General features: G+C 34.3%; 2 protein-coding genes and 1 non-coding gene across 3 annotated transcripts; 2 read left to right on the plus strand and 1 right to left on the minus strand.

Moving 5' to 3' along the window:
* Positions 1-419: 419 nt before the first annotated feature.
* On the minus strand, positions 420-776 carry LOC116116970 (pentatricopeptide repeat-containing protein At1g11630, mitochondrial-like). The gene has a single exon (XM_031403001.1). It carries the CDS (start codon positions 774-776, stop codon positions 420-422), a length of 357 nt encoding a protein of 118 aa, XP_031258861.1.
* A 6,258-nt stretch (positions 777-7,034) lies between these two features.
* TRNAK-UUU lies at positions 7,035-7,106 on the plus strand. The gene has a single exon. It is a non-coding gene; the product is annotated as a tRNA-Lys (tRNA).
* Positions 7,107-9,401: 2,295 nt separating this feature from the next.
* On the plus strand, positions 9,402-12,744 carry LOC116116965 (serine/threonine protein phosphatase 2A 57 kDa regulatory subunit B' beta isoform-like). The gene is made up of 2 exons (XM_031402996.1): positions 9,402-10,802; positions 12,151-12,744. Exons 1-2 carry the CDS (start codon positions 9,690-9,692, stop codon positions 12,475-12,477), a joined length of 1,440 nt encoding a protein of 479 aa, XP_031258856.1. The 5' UTR covers positions 9,402-9,689; the 3' UTR covers positions 12,478-12,744.
* The last annotated feature ends 502 nt before the right edge of the window (positions 12,745-13,246 follow it).

A 13,246-nucleotide genomic window follows, 5' to 3' on the forward strand; every position in this document is an offset into this window, starting at 1 on the left:
TAACCAACTAATCTTACAATACCTAAGAAAATAGAGGTTATTAGATTGCCTCTAATAATATAAGATGACATAACCTCAATAATCCTATATAACCCCCAACCAAACACCCCCTGAAAGTAAAGTTGGACCAACTACAAAAGAGACATGAAATAATCTCATGAAAGTAAGGTTGGACTAACTACAAAAGCGAAATGAGATAATCTCATGAATAACCAACAGCATTAACATAAAACTTACCATATCCCAAACTTGCTTACCTTAATTGTGTCAACCCAGGTCCAACCTCAGTCCAGCCTAAGCTTTAACTTCTTCTTAACCACATCATCAGTCCATCCTTGAGTTTTCGTTCACCAAGCCCTTCCTTTGCTTCCCCTTCCATCATTGCTTTCCTTTCCTTATCTAATGAAAAATAAAGTTCACTATCTGTTGATGTAAGCATTCTGTTGGTTTTTTAACATACTATTAGACAATCTCGTAGCTTCCTCAACATTCCTTGCCTCTTGAAACATATGAATCAAAAGCCTATAAGTTTGCGAACTTGGATTCCTTCCTCTTGATAACATCTCATCATACAATGCTTTTGCTTCTTCCACATTCTTTCCCAACCTCAACAAACGCTTGATCCTTGCATTATACACACCAATCCTGGACTTTATCATGTATTTCTCCATTAATTTCAACACTTTCTCAATGTCTTCTAATTTCTCCTCTCTATTAAGTCCATCTAACCAAGTCACTAATGTCTTCGTATTTGCCTTAACTGAATTCCTATCCATCTCCTCCAACACAGAATACACATTCACCAGTCTCACAAAACACCTTAATCATAGTATTATATATCTCCAAATTCATAATCACTAGGAATAATTCGTTTCCCTTCTTTACAATAAATTCGCTTCTTTTCTTTATAATTTCCCACCAAAATGAAGGCAGATAACAATGCGTTTAATGACTCAACAGAAGGACTTGCCTTGAATGCACGAATGGCATGGTCGAGCATATGCGCCTTACCGTAAAGGACGATAGAGTAAGGAATTAACTGCTCGTTTCCTCTCAAATCGTGTTTGGTCTTGAGTTCTTCAAGGAAGTGTTCAATGTATTGTTGATGCTCTGATAGCTTGGAAACAGTGGTTTATAGGACCCTATGGTCAGTAGGATGGTCGAGAGTGAGAGAGGTGTCGAGGCATATGCCAAGAATGCTTCGGGGGTCATCTACCGATTTGAGAGGAGAGAGTGCATTGAGTGACTTGTTTTCTTTAATCTTATCTTTGTGTGACGTTGTTTGCTAGTTGACGACGTCGAACGGGCGGTGAGAGGATTGACGACACCGAGATGTGTCGGTGATTAAGTGAGTTAGGGTTGAGGATAGAATAAGGCCATTGATGTTTGATGATTGGAAATGGAGGTTTCCAACGGCAATTTAGGGTTTGTGGTGTATAATATCAATAAAGATAGGCTTATAACTCAATCTTACAAACTTTCTTTTACAATTCCAATATGACATTAGTCAGCTCACAGTTGGGCAGACGGTATCCATTGTAAACTGACCAATTGTGAGCTACCACATCAAGGTTATGAGAAGAAATTTGTAAGATTTGATTGTTAGTGTAGTATTGCCTATATAACATTAGAACTTTTGGAATTAGAAAATCAACTTTTAAAACTTTTGTAAGATTGGCTCACAACCCAATTTTACAAATTTTCTCTCACACTTCTAACGTGACAACTCGCAATTAGGCAGATAAAATCCATTACAAATTGATTAATTATGAGCTATTACATCAAAATTGTGAGAAAATGTTTGTGATAATGAGTTATAGGTGTAATAATTGTTGGGGGATTTAATTAGATACTAGCAAATCCTAAATCCCTGAAAGCAAAAAATGAACAAAGGACACAAAATAACCATACACACAAACACAAGATTTATAATGGTTCACTCTCCGTATGAGAGCTACATCCACTTTGCTGCTAAGGAATTTCACTATGAAGAAGAAAAAAATTACAAGAATCTCTCACAAGCCTCACAAATTGGCTCACTCACTAAACCTTACTTGGTGGCTCTCACTCTCTAATTGTGGTTTTGCCTTCTATTCAATTCGTGATATCTAACTCTAAGACTTAACTCCTTTTTATAGGTAATACATGGGACACAATTCCTAATATGACTCAAATTCCATATCCTAATAGGAATTATATTTTAATTCCTAGTAAAATTATAATTCTATTTCCAATTGTATTCCTAAAAGAAAACAATTCCTACTTAAACACAAATTAGGAAAACCCATGTCATAATCCAACTCTAATTTGGATTGAATTTGCCTCCACAATCTCAACAATCTTCCACTTGGAGACTAATTCAACATGTCTTCAATTCTTCACTTCCATCAGCAGTGGCATCAACTTCTCTTTCTTCAAGCGAGAAGTCCAATTGAAGTTGTACACAACTTCAGTTTCTCAATGGTAATCACCTTTGTAAACATATCAGTTGGATTTTTACTCACTTGAATCTTCTTGAGAGCTATAACTCCTTCCAAAACTGAGCGTATGAAATGGTAACGAACTTCTATGTGTTTTGTCCTAGCATGGCAGACTAGGTTATTTGCCAAGTGAATTGCACTTTGACTATCACAATACAAAGCGCTTCTCTCATAATTCTGACCCAATTCTTCTAGGAACCATTGTAACCATATTAGTTCCTTACTAGCTTCTGTCATAGCAACATACTCTGCCTTTGTAGTAGAAAGAGAAACAATCTTCTGTAACTTTGAAACCCAACTAATCGTTGTACCACCTAATGTAAAGACATAACCCGTGGTACTCTTGCAGTTATCAATGTCACTAGCCATATCAGCATCCTTATAACCTTGTAGCTCTAAGTCTGGCTTCCTAAAGCATAATGTTGAATCTATAGAACCTTTCAAATATTTGAGAATCCATTTTACTGCTTCCCAATGTTGCTTTCCTGGATTACTCATGTACCTACTCACAACTCTCATTGAATGTGTTATATCTAGCCTTGTACACACCATGACATACATAAGACTACCAATCGCTAATGCATGGGGTACCTTTGCCATGTAGTCTTGCTATGCTCTGTTGTAGGTGACCGATCTTTGGATAGTTTAAAGTGACTAGCCAAAGGAGTACTTACTGGCTTTGCTCCATCTATGTTGAACCTGTTGAGTACTTTCTTCACATAATCTTATTGTGACAGCTTCAAGAAACCTTTGGCTCTATCTCTGGTAATCCTCACCAAGGATTTGTTTTGGAGCTCCCAAATCCTTCATAGCAAACTCCTTTGACAATTGCCTTTTTAGCTTGTCTATTTCCTGTTTACAGACCCTTATAATCAACATATCATCTACATATAATAATAGGATGATATAAGAGTTACCAAGTTTCTTAAAATAACAGCAATGGTCTGCTTAGCATCTTAGGAAACCGTTACTACACATAAACCCATCAAACTTCTTGTACCACTATCTAGGCATCTGTTTTAGCCCAAATAGGCTCTTTTGAGGTTTACACACCATTCTCTCCTCTCCTTATACTTTAAAACCCTGTGGCTGCTGCATATAAATTTCTTTATCTAGTTCTCCATGAAGAAACGTCGTCTTTACATCTAACTGCTCAAGATGAAAGTCTCATTTTGCCACTAACCTAAGTATTGTTCTTATTATAGTCAACTTGACAACTGGAGAAAAATTTCAATATAGTCAATGCCTTCTTTCTACTGAAATCCTTTCACAACTAGTCTTGCTTTATCTCATTTACTGTCATCATGTTCATCTTTCACCCGATCAACCCACTTGTTTTTCAATGCCTTCTTCCCTTGTGGTAGCTCTGTCAATTGTCAGGTTTGATTTGTTAATAATGAGTCCATCTCATCCTTCATAGCTAGCTCTCACTTGATTGAGTCATTAACTTGCATTGCTTCCTTGTAACACTCTGGTTCACCACCATCAGTTAGTAAAATATAATTCAACGAAGTAAAGTACCTCTATGGTGGTTTTATAGTCTTGGAAGGTCTTTTAGGTTCAAACATGGGTGTTTGTGGTTCAACTTCTAAAGCTATATTATCTTGATCTCCCTGGTCATTGTCTTGCATGCCATTCCTTGGGAAGTCTTTTAGAGGAACTACCTCTTGCTTCTTCACTTCAATGTTTGGATATTCTAACTTCATGTTGAGTTTATCCTTGTACATCACTTTTTCATTGAATATGATGTCTTTGCCCCTTATAATCTTGCGATTTTGGTCATCCCAGAAATGATAATCAAACTCGGCGTCACCATAACCAATGAAAAAACATTTGTTAGATTTAGCATCAAGCTTACTTCTAAGACTAGAGTCAATGTGAACATATGCTTAATAACCAAACACTCTTAAGAAAGAATAATTTACCTCTTTATCTCTCCAAACTTCTTCTGGGATCTTGCAATTTAGCGGTATAGAAGGTCTTCTATTAAGCAAGTAAGCTACAGTAGTAACTGCCTCGGCCCAAAATGTCTGTGGTAGTCCAACATGCAAACTCATGCTTCTCGCACGCTCATTTAGGGTTCTATTCATCATTTTAGCTACACCATTCTGTTAAGGAGTTGCAGGAATGGTCTTCTCCATTATTGGCACAATATTCTTTGAATGGTCTTCTCCATTATTGGCACAATATTCTTTGAATGGTCTTCTCCATTATTGGCACAATATTCTTTGAACCTTGATCAATGTACTCTCCCCCATTATTGGATCACAAACACTTCACCCTTAGGTTTGTCTCATTTTCAACCATGGCTCTCAACTTTTTAAAAGTATCAAAAACATCATATTCATTTTTCAAAAATACATATCTTTCTGCTCACATCATCAATGAACGTTACATAGTACTTTGAGCCTCCAAGGGATGACACAAGAGCGGGTCCTCACACGTCTGTATGAACCAACTCCAGCTGCTTTGCCTTTGGTTCCCTTACTACTTTGGAAAAACTTACCCTTCTCTATTTGCCAAAGATGCAACCTTCACACAAACGATAATCAATCGACTTCAACTCTAATAGTTTTCCCTTTAGTTAAAGCTCTTTCATACAGTGCCACAAACTCGAGATAACACTAGCATATGCAACTGCAACTGAGTCTCCGACTACAACTAAAGCCCTTGAATCTAAAACCCAAGAGTCAATAGAATTATCAACAGATAAAAGTTAAGTATCTTGTACCTCCTCAGTTACAGCATTAGCGACGTCGTCATTGTTGTTCTCATCTTTCTTTGGCGCTTTGCAATTCCTCTATATGTGGCCTTTATTGCCACAATTCCAACGCTCTATTTTTTTCCCAAACCTGGACTTGCTTCTTTAGTTCCTTGATTTTGATCGTCCTTTGCCTCGGTTTGAATTTCTATCGTAGCCCCTGCCTCTTGTTTCAACATTCAAAGCATTCGATGTTATCTCACCCAAAATCTTTCTTGCAAACCTCCTTAGCAAGAATTTTATCGCTGACATCTGTGAGTTCTAATTTCACACTACCTGTTGAATTACTAATTGCTGCTCTCATAGGCTCCTAACTATTTGGTATGGTGGCCATAAGAATTAGGGCACGAACTTCTTCATCAGAATCAATTTTTACAAACGACAGTTGATTAATGATTGTATTAAAATCATTTATATGCTCTGTCATGGAAGCACTTTCTCTCATCTTAAGATTAAATAATTCTTTTCATAAGATGTACTTTGTTATTCGCAGAAGGCTTCTCATACATATCGGACAAGATCTTCATCAACCTTGTTGTGGTTGTCTCCTTTGCCACGTTCTTGGTCAATGTCAACCGAATGACTCATAATACTTGTCTATCAAGGAGTGCCCAATCTTCATCTAATATCTTTTCAAGTTTTTCTCCTATGAGAGGTTGATGTAATTTTATGCATACATGATCTTCAATCTGCATCTTCCAGAATATGTAATATGTTCCATCAAACTTGTTGATCCCAGGTGCAGATCCTCTTTCTCCAACCGTCTCTTTCTTCCTCAAACCTGGCTCTGATACTAGTTGTTGGGGGTATTTAATTAGATACTAGCAAATCCTAAATCCCTGAAAGCGAAAAATAGTGCAAATAAATGACAAAAATAACCACACACACAAACACAAGATTTATAGTGGTTCACTCTCCGTATAAGAGCTATGTTCACTTTGCTGCTGCGGAATTTCACTATGAAGAAGAAAAAAAAAAATTACAAGAATCTCTCACAAGCCTCACAAATTAGCTCACTCACTAAACCTTATTTGATGGCTCTCACTCTCTAATTGGGGCTTTGCCTTCTATTCAATTTGTGATATCTAACTCTAGGACTTAACCCCTTTTTGTAGGTAATACATAGGACACAATTCCTAATAAGACTCAAATCCCATATCCTAATAAGAATTATATTTTAATTCCTAATACAATTATAATCATATTTCTATTAAAAAAAAAAAAAAAAACAATTCTACTTAAACTCAAATTAAGAAAACCCATGTCATAATCCAACTCTAATTTGTATTGAATTTGGCTTCACAATCTCAACAATAATACCCCTTTAAATATCGTAAAATTGTAAAGTAGGTTGCGTTGGAGAGTCGGGATGGATTGAATTGTATTAAGATGGAAACAAAATTAATAGTAACCTATTATGTTAAAGTGGATTGCAATCTTGAAAGATTGAACAAAGATGATGGTGTTAGTTTTGCTTTCTACCAAAGGATTTTGGATCAGTCTCTTATTACCTATACACGTTCAATAGTTTCTCCTTCCTTGCAACATGACCTATTCTCTTAGAAATATCCAAACCCAAACAAAATAAGGAAATGTGAACCGACCCACAATTTTATTAATATAAACACAATAATAGAGGATGTATAATACATTTCGAAAATCTTAAGTACGTTTATATTTCATAATCTCTCAGACTTGGTAATAACAACCCTATCTTGTGTGTAAATATTATAGATACATTAAACTAATTGTTTCTGTATAATATTATAAAAGAGTTCCCTGCAAATCACCAAGCCGTCTTAGCTCAGCGGTAGAGCGCATGGCTTTTAACCATGTGGTCGTGGGTTCGATCCCCACAGACGGCGTTCTGCAATTTTCTTTAATTTTTCTTCTTTCTTTTTTTTTTCCCAGTTTGTTTTTATTTTATTTACTTATTCGGATTTGAATTAGTTATTAGCTTTTCACCATTTTGTTCGATTCGTGGATTATATATATATTCCCTTTTTTCACTTTTTTTTTTACTCTTTTGTGTTTTTTAATTAATTGTGGATTTTTTTTAATTTTTTCTATTTTTTATTTCCATTTATATTTTTTTATTTTTCCCATTTGGTTTGACTTTTTTATTTCATTTTTTATTTTAATTAAGTGATTATACTTGGTATGGTATATGTTGGTATGCATGTTTAGGTTTCGTTTAAGTTTGGTCAAAAAGAAACATGCAAAAAGATTATTATATATTTACATTGTTACTCACTTACTTGTGCAGTTCTTATTTATTTCATATTTTTTCAAGATGTACACAATAATACAATAATGATGACTGGTTTTATATTAAAAAAAAAAAAAAAAAGGGGTGGTTCTTTTAACCTAAACTTAAAATTTCTATGTGAATTAGTAAAATAATAAAATTATATGTAAAAAAAAAAAAAAATTCAAAATTATTGCCTGCAATATATAGATATGTCATATGAAATTTCTAAAAATATCAAAAACATGTAAAATACATTTATATTCCAATATTCATATAAAAGATGATAATACAATCAATTTCATTATAGAATCTCCATGGAATATATGCGGAAGTAAATGAAAAACCTCCATCCATAACAATTGTTATTTAGTCTTCTTGCTTTTTCAAAATATAGAGTCTTCCATTGACTGTAATTTTAGAACGATGGTTTTGGGAATCTAAAATGAAAAATTGCGTCTAATGGGGACCTATAAAGTCTCCTTTATATGCAATTGTCTTTCCATCAAAGACAACTGCCCAAGAGAAGAGACACAACCGTATGACCACATCAGTCCACATCAACCCGATTCCGGCCATTTTCTAGCGTTTTCAACGGAAAACTTGAATGTCGACGTATGACCTATATCGATGACATCCCAAATGACAATTTCGTCCCAAATCGATGTCATAAATGGCTTCCGAAAACACCCAAACGATAATTTCTAACCAAAACTTTAAACTAGCATAACTTTGCAACCAAAACTCCATTTTTGACAAATAATATACCGTTGGAAATCTTTTTCAACAAGGATTCCAATGACATCAAATCGAAAACAGATTCTATTTATAATAAAAGTTATGCTTGATTTATAGTATAGTTTTTAATTGAAAAAATCCTAAATTTTATGCAATATTTTCCAAATTTGCAACAAACAATTTTGTGCTAGGCAGATATTCAAACAATGCTCTGATACCAAATGTAAAATAAATTTCTATTCCAATATTCATATAAAAGTTGATAATGCAATCAATTTCATCATAGAATCTCCACGGAATATATGCAGAAGTAAATGACAAACCTCCAGCCATAGCAATTGTTGTTTAGTCTTCTTGCTTCTTCAAAATACAAAGTCTTCCACTGACTACAATTTTAGAACGATGGTTTTGGGAATCTCAAATGAAAAATTCCGTCTAATGGGGACCTGTAAAGTCTCCTTTATATGCAGTTGTCTTTCCATCAAAGACAACTGCCCAAGAGAAGAGACACAACCGTATGACCACATCAATCCACATCAGCAAAAAAGTGTAGGACCATAATGTAATTATATTAAAAATGTAGGACCATAATTTAAAAAGTCTAACAAAACAATCTATCACATAGAAAAATTCCACTAATCGAACGCTGCCATATTACAAGTGGTTAAAATTTAAAACCTTTAATGAGCTTCTAAAAAATAATTGTTGTAGACTGAAATCAATCGAGAAGAAGAAGATAAAGGAGGCAAAAGTAGCAGGATGACAGCCAGACAATACCAAAAAGAGAGAAGAATCTGAATATTTTCTATATGTATTTTAATGAAATGTATAGTCGTATTTATACAAAACTGGTATGATAATAAAAGGCAATAATGTTAGGATTTCCCAATCACATAATATCCAAACATTAATGTACAATGAATGGAAAGAATCAATTATACATTAATACAAATATATCCAAATATACTTCATATCTCAACAGTAATATATAAATATGAAATTTTACTAATAATTTCTCCTAAAAAATTCAAACCAAGTGACAAAATAAAATAAAATTGAAAATCTCAAAATTCTAATTAAAATCTATTAAAAGTAAGGGTCACACTCTTGTCACGTGATAAGAGTATTAAATAAAGAATAATTTTCTCAGATGGAACAAAACATAACGACCTAAACGGGAAGTTGATAACTGACTCAAATTTTCAGTTTCTGTCTCCAAACTTGCTCTTTCGTTTTTCCCCCAGTTTCTCGCCAGCCAAACACCCTCAAATTCCCCATTTCAGATGGTTTTCATCCTTGGATATCTCGGCTCCCAGGTCAGCCCGAAACCGGTAACTTTCTAACCGTTAAAAACTTCTAACTTCCATTTCTCAAATTATAGGTTTTCAACATCCCAAAAACGACACCGTACCATAAACAAAAACAATTCCTAAAATCATAGGCTAAGCGTTTGAACTGAAAAATGTTCAACAAAATCATCAAGCGCGGTCACAAAAAGGGATCCAAATCGGTTCCAAATGGAAATGTGACCGTGAACCATTCGTCCATCGCCAATTTCGAGGCACCGTCAATGGCTCTATCACCGCCGCGGCCGTTGGTCCCGAAAGCTGTGATTGAGAGCTTGCCTTTGTTTCGTGATGTATCTTCATCTGAAAGGTTGAATTTATTCATTCGTAAGACTCACCTTTGTTGTGTGTTGTGTGATTTTAATGATAACTCGAAATTGGGACTCGAAAAAGAGATAAAGCGAAAAACATTGTATGAGTTGGTTGATTTTATTCAATCTGGTTCAAGTAAAATCAATGAAGCCATGCTTGAAAGTTTAATTATGATGATATCTGTTAACATTTTTAGGTGTTTGCCACCTGGTTCACACGAAAACACAGGGTCTTTGATTGATATTGTGGACCCTGAGGATGATGATTCGTGGATGGATCCTGCCTGGCCACATTTGCAAATTGTTTATGAACTTTTGTTGAGGTACATTGTGTCGTCCGAGAAGGATACGAAGTTAGCTAAAAAGTATATTGATCATACTTTTGTGTTGAAGTTGATTGATTTGTTTGATTCTGAGGATCCGCGAGAGAGGGAGTTTTTGAAAATGGTGCTTCATAGGATATATGGGAACTTCATGGCGTATAGACCCTTTATCAGGTGTGCAATAAATAATGTGTTTTATAGGTTTATATTTGAGACAGGGAGACATAGTGGAATTGCAGAGTTGTTGGAGATTTTAGGGAGTATTATTAATGGCTTTGTCTTGCCAATGAAACAAGAACATAAATTGTTTCTTGTACGGGCACTGATGCCATTACATAAGGCTAAATGTATTTCCATGTACCATCATCAATTGACTTATTGTGTTACACTGTTTGTTGAGAGGGATTATAAATTGGCTGATATTGTGATTAGGGGGTTGTTGAAGTATTGGCCAGTGATAAATTGTCAAAAGGAGGTTTTGTTTCTTGGAGAACTCGAAGAAGTTTTGGATTTAACAAGACCTGCAGAGTTCCAAAAGTGTATGGTTCCTCTATTCAGACAGATTGGACGCTGCCTTAATAGCTCCCATTTCCAGGTTCGTGATCATTGATAGCTTCACTCTTTTGTATGTATTAACATTATGAGTTAGACCTGTGACATTAATTTATCTGTTTATAGATGCAGATTTTTTTTTTTTTTTTCACATTACTCTGAATCTTTTTGGCTGAATTGCAGTTAATTCCCCATAAATGAACATGCTACAGTGTGGCAAAAAGCTCAGGGCTGTTAATTATTTTTGAATGACAGAATGAGAGAGTTTTAGGGTCAATAGAATAATCTCAATAACAATTTGGATAATTGTTTAAGACTATGGTTTGACCAATTTGGATAATGATTGAAGGAACTAGAAAAGAATTACTTTTGTATATGTAAGTTTTATTCAAAGCATGATGAGATTAAATCTACTGGTTTACACACAAGCAGACACATAAATGTAGTATGCATTTGCTTGTTAGTATGTTTTTGTTGGTTGAATTTGTTAAACTGATATAACCAGTAAAATGCATGCACATTTAGAAGATTTTTTACCTTAAAGCTCACATCAAATTCAAAGAACTCTCTAGCTATATATGAGTTTTATTTACGAGTATGTTTCTGTTGTTTGAATTTGTTACATCGATAACAGGTAATATGCATGCATATTGCAGTAGAATTCTTGTTTGAGAATCACATTCTCTTAGAGAGAGTATTATCACCTATATCTCGTGTTATTTAGATGATAAATATAGAACTTGAATGTTTTGTTCTTTAGATGGTCAATATAGAACTTAAATGTTTTGTTCTTTGTTGTAATCCTTTGGGCCTTACCGGGCAGCTAGTCTTTGTTTTGCGGATAGTTTGTTCACTTTCTTGTATATCTTTTCATTGTTAACACCATTTTTTTTTTGTTTCTTAACTAAAAAAATGTATAATTCGCCATGTATTCAGTTAGGGAGGGAGGGAGGGAGAGGAAATCATTTATATCTGTTATGATTAAGTGATATTCTTTACTGGGTGTGTTGCCAGAAGTGCCTCATCTGATTAAAGTTTCCCTTCTTTTCTCTCTGTAGTTTGACTGCCTTTATGGTGTTGCTATGTGGTTGAATTTTGTATTCTAAAGTAGTCTCATAGATTAAGTTCTAGTATGAGCTATAATTAACTAACCATAATGAAAAGTTTGATTGGCTGTACAAAGTTGTAATTAGTTTTTCAATTGTTGAAACATTCAATATTTCCTCCTTAATTTCTCTTAATTGTTAGGGGGCATTTCTTCTATCGCTTATTTAATGCAGTTAATTTGTTTGAAATACAGTTCAGGGACAAGTTTTAGAAATTTATCACCATCTGTTGCAAAAAGTTATCTTCTATGGAAAGTGTTTTTTTACTGTAAAGAATCATTTCAGGTTGCTGAACGAGCTCTGTTCTTGTGGAATAATGAACACATGGTAGACTTGATTGCTGATAACCGAAATGTGATTTTCCCAATAATCTTCGAATCTTTGGAGAAGAACATGCAAACTCACTGGAACCAGGCAGTCCACGGGCTTACTGCCAATGTGCAAAGGATGTTCCTAGAGATGGATGCTGATTTATTCGAAGAATGCCAGAGGCAGCATGAAGAAAAGGAAGCCAGGGCTGACAAATTACAAGAACAACGAGAGTTGATGTGGAAGAAACTTGAAGACGTCGCAGCACAATCTGGGGGACCTGATATGGTTTTGGTTAATTGATCGGTAAGCTGCATTTCGTGCAGAACGATAATAATCCATTCATTTAGAGTAGAATCAGATTTCTTCAACTTCTAGGTTAGCTATTCTTTCATTCATTTCAATATAGAGGTTATATTATCAAATTTAGGAAGGCAAAGTGTAAGGGTGTGTCTTGCAAGTTATTTTCTTTGCTTGAAGTAGTTTTCTTATTTTATTTAATTTATATGAAGATTAATGACTTCATTTTATTTTGGGCATAATTATAAATAAAGTGCCCACTAATTTTTAAGGTGAAAGCATGGACTTCTTTCTGTGTCAAATACTTCTTTCACAATCTGAAATTAATTTTGGCATTGATATAAAGATTATATTTCCCCTTTTTTTTTCCTTTTTCTTTTTCCTTTTTTTTTTTCTGGGGTGAGCTCCCCCTATCAAATATTTTCTCTATAGTTAAACGGGGAAGAGAATTGTCTTGTAATTTTTTAGTCTTTATATTTATTTTATTTTGACTATGTTTGACTACCATTACATTCGTTTATTGAATTTCATTTCAGTCAGTGATGATAAATTCAATGTTACATCTTTTCAAAATTGGGCTTGCATTTATGTGGTCTTATGTGCAATTTTAAAAACTGTAAAACAATAAATTCAATGTTACATCTTTTCAAAATTGGGCTTACATTTATGTGGTCTTATGTGCAATTTTAAAAACTGTAAAACACTTGTGCGTTTGGTTTCCTATTTCTACCTATATTCCCAATCCTATTCTCCAAATATTGTTTGGCACATT

This window comes from Pistacia vera, unplaced genomic scaffold (genome assembly GCF_008641045.1).
Source record: "Pistacia vera cultivar Batoury unplaced genomic scaffold, PisVer_v2 Contig791, whole genome shotgun sequence".
Lineage (NCBI taxonomy): Eukaryota > Viridiplantae > Streptophyta > Magnoliopsida > Sapindales > Anacardiaceae > Pistacia > Pistacia vera.

Bases quoted from the DNA above. Each gene is read 5' to 3' on its own strand.
- LOC116116965 (XM_031402996.1), top strand. From the start codon at position 9,690: ATGTTCAACAAAATCATCAAGCGCGGTCACAAAAAGGGATCCAAATCG. The intron at 10,803-12,150 runs GTTCGTGATCAT...GAATCATTTCAG, and splicing joins TTAATAGCTCCCATTTCCAG to GTTGCTGAACGAGCTCTGTT.
- LOC116116970 (XM_031403001.1), bottom strand. From the start codon at position 776: ATGGATAGGAATTCAGTTAAGGCAAATACGAAGACATTAGTGACTTGG.